The sequence below is a fragment of the Sus scrofa genome, chromosome 2 (assembly GCF_054392235.1).
Source record: "Sus scrofa isolate SSC_HxYL_T2T_F1_AM1 chromosome 2, Sscrofa_HxYL_maternal_Yorkshire_Landrace_v2.0, whole genome shotgun sequence".
Lineage (NCBI taxonomy): Eukaryota > Metazoa > Chordata > Mammalia > Artiodactyla > Suidae > Sus > Sus scrofa.
Window position 1 is genome coordinate 61,688,827 of NC_139384.1, and position 7,532 is coordinate 61,696,358.

The 7,532-nt window shown below is 41.5% G+C and overlaps 1 protein-coding gene across 1 annotated transcript; it reads right to left on the minus strand.

The window, feature by feature from the left end:
• Positions 1-1,354: 1,354 nt before the first annotated feature.
• LOC110259580 (olfactory receptor 2T27-like) lies at positions 1,355-2,287 on the minus strand. Its single transcript, XM_021085063.2, has one exon. It carries the CDS (start codon positions 2,231-2,233, stop codon positions 1,355-1,357), a length of 879 nt encoding a protein of 292 aa, XP_020940722.2. The 5' UTR covers positions 2,234-2,287.
• Between the last annotated feature and the right edge of the window lie 5,245 nt (positions 2,288-7,532).

The following is a 7,532-nucleotide window of genomic DNA, read 5'->3' on the forward strand; positions in this document are numbered from 1 at the left end:
CAGTGGGTTAAGGATATGGCATTGCTATGAGCTGTAGTGTAGGTCACAGACACAGCTCAGATCTAGCATTGCTGTGGCTATGGTGTGGGCTGGCAGCGGAAGGTCTGATTAGAACCCCAGCCAGGGAACTGCGACACACCAAAGGTGTGGCCCTAAAAGACGAAAGAAAGAATGAAAGAATGAAAGAATGAAAAGAAGAAAGAAAGAAAAACAGAAAGAAAGGAAGGAAGGAAGAAAGAAAGAAAGAAAATAAGAAAGAAAAGAAAGAAAGAAAAGAAGAAAGAAAGAAAGAAAAAGGAAGAAAGAAAAGAAGAAAGAAAGAGAGAGAGAGAAAGAAAGCAAGAAAGCAAGCAATAAAGAAAGAAAAAGGAAGGAAGAAAGAAAAAAAAAGAGAAAGAAAGAAAGAGAAAGCAAGCAAGCAAGAAAGAAAGAAAGAAAAAGAAAATGCTCTTTGGGAGTTCCCTGGTGGCAAAGAGGTGTAAGGATCCAATGTTTTAGCTCCTGTGGCTTGGGTGGCTGCTATGGTACAAGTTTGATCTCTGGCTGGGGAACTTCTGCATGCTGCAGGCATGGCTAAAAAAGAAAAAGAGAAAAAAAGAAAATGTTCTTTGGATTTATCCATTCATTCAACAAGTATTTATTGATGGGATCTGTGCTCCAGATACTCTTCTAGGAATCAGCATTAAAATCAAAGCCTCTATTCTCTTGAACTGCACATTCTAAAAGGAAAGAGAAGCACTGGATACACAAATGAGGTTAGACAAATATGGTGGGATGGAATGGTAATCCCATTTTGGGTAGCATGACCAGTGTAGACATATCTAATATGGTCACATTTGAAGAGATTCTAAATGAAGTGAAAGAAAAAGCCACAGAAAAGTGTAGGGGGAAGCGCTTAAGCATCAAGGATTCTGCAACGCATGATCCCCAAGGTAGAATTTTGATTAGTAATTTTGAGCAACAGTAAGGGGGTTATTGTAGCTGGAGGAGGGTAAGACATATAAGTTTATGAAAATAGCCAGGGATAAAGAGATCTGTGATCCCTCTGGAGAAAAGGGAAGCCCCTGGACATTTAGTGACTTGGAGATGATGAGTGATTGTTGATTTGGACAAGGGATGGATGGAGAAGTCAGACTGGAGTTTGCTGAGGTGGAGAAGGAAAATAGGGAGGGTACAATGATCTGGACATATCTCTGAAGAGAAGTGTGGGATCTGAAAGGGAATGAGAGGGTTCCCCTTTCTCTTTCTTGCATATGTGGGCTTGGGACTCTTCTCATGCCAGAGGGAAATTGTAGAATGGTCTCCTCAAGCCCCAGGCACATCTTAGAGGTGGGGGTGTGGTTTCTCCTAGGTCTTAAGCAGTCCTAGCCACCCCACACTTCCCTATGACCTTCTTCATTGCTCCCGTCACTTCCTTGTTCCTGAGGCTGTAGATGACAGGGTTTAGCATGGGTGTGAGGACTGTATAGAAGACAGATACTACATCATCCTGACGGGGAGAGTGGTAGGATGCAGGCAACATGTAGGTGTAGACGAGGGGACCATAGAAGAGGTTGACGACTGCCAAGTGGGAGGAGCAGGTGGCCAGGGCCTTCTGACGCCCCTCCACAGAGTGCATCCGGAGCACAGCTCCCAGTATGAGGGCATAGGAGGTGGTGATGAATGCAATGGGCACCAGGAGGACCACCACGCCTGTTACAAAGAGCACCTGCTCATAGGTGGCAGTGTCAGCACAGGCCAGCCGCAGCAGTGAAGGCACCTCACAGAAGAAGTGTGCAATCTTCCGTGAGCCACAGTAGGGGAACTGCAGGGTTAGCGCTGTCTGAATGGAAGCATTGAGAGACCCCCCTAGCCAGGAGGCAGCCACCAGGAGAAGGCAGGTCTGGCGGCTCATGAGCACTGGATAGCGGAGAGGATTGCAGATGGCTACATAGCGGTCATAGGCCATTAGGGCCAGCAGGATGCACTCTGCAGCACCCAGGAACATGAAGAAAAACATTTGCGCTCCACAGCCCCCAAACGAGATGCTTATCCATCCAAAGAGGAAGCCTGCTACCATCTTGGGGACAGTGACTGAAGTGAAGAAGATGTCTAAGAGGGACAGCTGGCTCAGGAGGAAGTACATGGGTGTGTGGAGCCGGGCATCTGCCCAGATCAGGAGGACCATGCTGGCATTGCCAGCCATGGCGAGTGTGTAGATGACCACAACCATGCTGAAGAGGAATAGGTGCATCCGGCTCTCATTAAAAAGGCTGGTGAGGATAAAGCCAGTGGTGGAGGAGTGGTTCCAGTGCCCTCTGCCTGCCTCCAGCTGAACTTCACTGTGGGGAGGAAAGTAAACAAAGGGCTCAGAGGCAACCACTCTGAGTCAGAGAGACGGTGGTGATGAATACAGCAGAAAGTAACTGGCAGTCTGACTAAGGGGACGTGGGGGTTCTTTCTAATATTCTTGCAAACTTTCGTGTATTCAACATTATCTCACAATGAAAAACTGTAAACTACTTTTGGCACACAGCCAAAGCAGTGCTCGGGGATGGAATTTAAAACTCAAAATGCAAATATTACAAAAGAGGAAAGAGTGGAAACCAGTTATCAAAGTTTCCATCTCGAAAAGCTAGAAAAGGAACCACAGCATATTAGAACACCTCATGTTTTGTAAAATATGCATACTTGTCAATATTTCCAATAAATAAACATTTAATTTTCTAAATAAATAAATAAAAAATGAAGCATTTACTCTCATGCTTAATCTGAGGACCAGATACATACACATGTAAGTTATGTGATCCAAAATTCTTATTTACTTGAGAATTCACGTGATGCATTTCTCTTAGAAAGGGTGAGAGCCTGTGACATTGGCTGACAAGTTGTGTTTTATCAACTAGCAGAGTTGTGTATTGATGTATTTCCCTTGTCACCTTGTCCCTCAGGAGCCCTGGACACACTGTGCTTAGATGCAGCAATTGCTCTTACATTGTTGTTGTCGTTATTTTCATAAATGCTGCCACATTCAAATGGTTTCACTATGGCTAAGTCTTATTATCTGAGTAAGAAGATCTTTTTTAAACTTTTTGGTAGTTACTGGGCTTCATTGTAAGTATAAATTTGTAGATTGCAGTGTAGGGGTAGATAATCCAGTCTCAATAGTTTCCCTTGGAAGGATCTGGTGCCCTAAAGTTTTCCATTCTTAAATTTACATTTGTTCAGGTAAAGTCAATTTAAATAAATGTCAGGTTAAGCTATGATTGGAAAGAAATCACCCTAAGGCAGTTTTAAAAGGTGTGGATTAGAGACAAATTCAGACTACTCATTCTGCTGTAAGAGAGACAGTGAAGAGCTACCCACCAGAAAAATTCCCCAAGCCTCTGAGGCCTCCTAGTTCATTAGTTCCAGGGTCCCAAACCCTAGGAAATGCCTTGAATTCCGGCTTGTATCTCTGTGCTTGTGTTTGATTGCAAATGACTTAATTGGAGAGACTGAAGAGAAATAAATTGAACTGCTCAGTGTTCTTTAATGAGAATATGGGAGAATATTGGAGTTGGTGGACACCACTGGGTCACTGGCACAGAGTTGGAGGGAAGAAAAGTGTTTCAGAGGCACAGCAGGTCAGAGATGTGACAGAATATGGCCTTATTCTGTATGCCCTTCACAGCATCTATGGACAATCTGTATTTTCTGTTTCCCTAAATCTAATCCTTGGGGGTGGGCTCTGAATACCTGTGCTTCTCAAACCTTTCAGGCTACTCTTATGTGTGGTCTGAGTTGATACTCTACTGCCCACAATCTAAAGGCTGAAGGTGTAAAGAAATTTAGTCGCTAAGTCTTGCTTTGGGTCCCACAGAATATCACAAGGAACTGTGCCAGAAAAATCTTCTCCTTAGTGCTTGTCCTGGCTCTTCCCACAATGCCACGGGGACTTTCTTATCTAGGCTGCTTGCACAGGTCCCTTAAAGCTGAATCAGATATGCTCAGAGTGTAGTGGGGGTCACTCCCAAAGCCTTTCACTGAAACTGAGCACAAGAAATTAACACTGTTAGACCCAAATATCCAAGATGGGCTTTAGTGAAGATATGACATACTGCCTCTATTTTCTACATTTTAAGATGCTTTTTTCTTGAGCTCTTGGAGACCAGGGAGGAACTGCCCTTCTTAGAGTTAGCCAATTCATAGAGATATTAAACAACTTGTCTGGGAGAAAGACTTTTAGGTGAAAATCAACCATCTGCCTCCATTTATCAGGCTCCTGCAGTCTGCAACATTTTCCCCCTGCCCTAAATCACCACAGGGCCAGGTCTCAGATGAAGACCACCCCTATATCCCAGAGCCCAATGAAATTATTCAAGCTAGCTAATCCTAAACCTCCTCAGCTGATTACCATGCCTCATCCAATTCTTCCCACAAAAAACACAGGCATTTACCTATGTTTTTCCCTCATTCCTTCTGCCTCCTCACCTACCCTAGTTCTTTCCCATGTGGCTTCATGTGGTGTTGTATGCCCCCTCCTCTTGGGAACTGTGAGTAACAAACTATCTTTTCAATGGCATTCATCTCTTGGTCTATTCACCTCACCATACTCTGAACAAAAATAACTCAACAACAACAACAACAAAACAACATAATAGAAAAATGGGCAGCACATCTAAGTAGACATTTCTCCAAAGAAGACATATGGATAGCAAGTAGGCACGTGAAAAAATTCTCAGTGTCACTAATTACTATAAAAATGTGAATCAAAACTAAAACAAGGTACCACCTGACACCGATCACAATAAATCATTAATAAATTTACAAATAAGTGCTGGAGAGGGTGCAGGGAAAAGGAACCCTCCTACCTACACTGTTGGTGGGAATTTAAATGGGTACAAACACTGTAGAAAGGTGTATGGAGGTTCCTCAGAAAACTCCTGGGCATATAATCTGAACAAAACTAAATCAAAAAACACATGTGCCCCTATGTTCATAGCAATATTATTCACATAGCCAAGACACAGAAACAACATAAATGTCCATCGACAGACATTGAATGAATCAAGAATATGTGGTGCATATATGCAGTGGAATACTACTCAGCAATAAAAAGAACAAAATAAATGGCATTGGCAGCAACATGGATGCAGCTAGAGATTCTTATACCAAGTGAAGAAAGTCAGAAAGAGAAGGACAAATACTATATGATAATTTACATGTGGTATCTAAAGTATGGCACAAATGACCTATCTAAAAAACAGCAACAGACTCACAGACATAGAAGATAGACTTGTGGTTGTCAAGGGGGAGAGGGAAGGGAGTGGGATTGACTGGGAGTTTGGGGTTAGTAGATGCAAACTATTACATTTAGAATGGATATGCAATCAGGTACTACTATACAACACAGAGAGCTATATCCAATCTCTTGGTGTAGACCATGATGAAAGATAATATAAGAAAGGGAATGTATGTACATATATGTATATGTATATACATGTAACTGGGTCACTTTACTACCCAGTAAAAATCAGCATAACATTGTAAATCAATTGCACTCTAATAAAAAAAAACAAGATCCCAAGTATATTTTAAATATTCCTCCAAAGAGATTTCCCCCATGTTGTCCTTGTTTTGGCATCTTGTAGGCACAGATTGTATTGTCTGGTGTATCCAATGGCTTAGAACCGGTAGATTTTACAACTCTAAGAAACTTATTCCATCATTCCCATTTTCCCCCATGAGCAGAGTGAGCTTTGGTCAACATTTTTTGATTTTGTAGGCCAAATCCAAAATTATCCTAACTGAGTGGGCTATCTCAACCTTGGCATAATTGACATTTTAGGATGGATCACTGCTGTGAGGGGTTGTCCTGTGCATTGGAGGACATTTAGAAGCAGCTTGGATTCTTCAATTAAAGGCCAGAAGCATTCTATTTCAGTTGTGATAAATAAAAGTACCTGAAGACTTTGTCAAATGTCCTCTACAGGGCAAAATTGCACCCAGTTGAGAACCTTAGTACTAGGACTCCACCATCATTTACCTTTCTTTCTCTCCCCTTCTTCTATGGCAAATGAAAAAGAAAAAGAGCTCACATGCCTAGAATCTGTTATGAGTTTAACCAGGCATGTCAGAATGTCTCTCACAGGTTTATACTCAGTTTAAACCATTGTCCTTAAGGAATTAGTCTCTCATCTCAGGCTGCTGGAGTTCAAGCTTCTGCTCTACCATTTCCCAGTCCTATGACATGGACAGGCTACTGAGCCTCAGGCTCCTCATTTCAAAAATTGCTGGGACTATTGAGAACATTTTTAAATACATGTAGAGTGCTCTTTTAAGTAGAGTCAGGGAGAACAAATGTGCCATTTAAGTGTCAGCTGCTATTAATATCATGACTATTACAACTTTTATAACCTTCAGCCTCTGCTTCTCTCTTTATAAGAGAAGCTCCTTTCTAAAGGTTATTGGGAATGTTGAATAAGAAAAATATTGAGGATGTGCCTTTTGTATAATACATATTCAATAAATGCTAGAACTCTTCCTTTCCTCACTTAAGGATATTTTGTAAAATAATCATACAATCATCACTTGTACTTACCCACAAAGAGCTCTCAGACCCTTTCACTTGAAGATTTCCCTTCCACAAATTTTGTTCTCAAAAACCTTGGAGGGAGATCTGTGTGTTGTGATGGGGTCGGGTCCTCCACTCCACTCTGGATCTCCCATCTAGATTGTGAATTACCTGTGATGAGGGACTCTGTCCTTTCCTTCTTTTACATTTCTCCATAGGATGTGGTTCACTATGGCTCCTGGTCAGCGTTTGTGGGAGGTGTGTGGTGAGTAGATGAAAGAAACACATACTTATTCACAAAAATACTATTACCTCTATGACCATCCTCTGGCATAGCCATTTGAATTCAACATCCACTCTGTGGGGCTCTGCCTGAGCACCTGCATCCAGAAATGCTTCTTTGGTTGTCCTGACACTGCTGATTTTAATTCACATGGCAGTTTCTTGGTATTTATACACACATACATCTTCATTGCAGTGTATGCAGTGAGTGTGTTTGTGTATCTCAGACTGATTATTTAGGGTGATTCTTTTCCTTTCAGACTGTTCCCAGAAGGGAGAGAAATGCTTTTCTATTGCTGCATCTTCCACCTTGCCTAGATCTGAACTGGCACCTGGAAGGCATTAAAGAATTACTACAATGAACAACAACAACAAAAAAGGAATTCTTGATGCAAATGACCATTTTGGGTCATTGACTATATCTAGCCTAAGACTTCGTTTTCTCCCTTGTGATTTCTCTGTACTGATAATGTTTTTTTTTTTTTTATTCCCCTTAAGTTTGACTGATTTTTCTTTCCTTTTATTTTTTTTCCTTCATTCTTTCTTTATTCCTTTTTTTTTTTGGTAAGACACAGCCTTGGTTTTTACAATTTAAGATATCTCATTTTGGGAGGGGAGGGGTATGAAAAAAAAATCAGTGGTTTTAAATGCTGCAAAGTTTGACAGAAGAAAAGTTGTAGAATTGCCCATTGTCAATTATGGGGCTGCATAAATG

What these genes read in the sequence shown, in the direction of transcription:
- LOC110259580 (XM_021085063.2), bottom strand. Translation starts at nt 2,233, where the DNA reads ATGCACCTATTCCTCTTCAGCATGGTTGTGGTCATCTACACACTCGCC.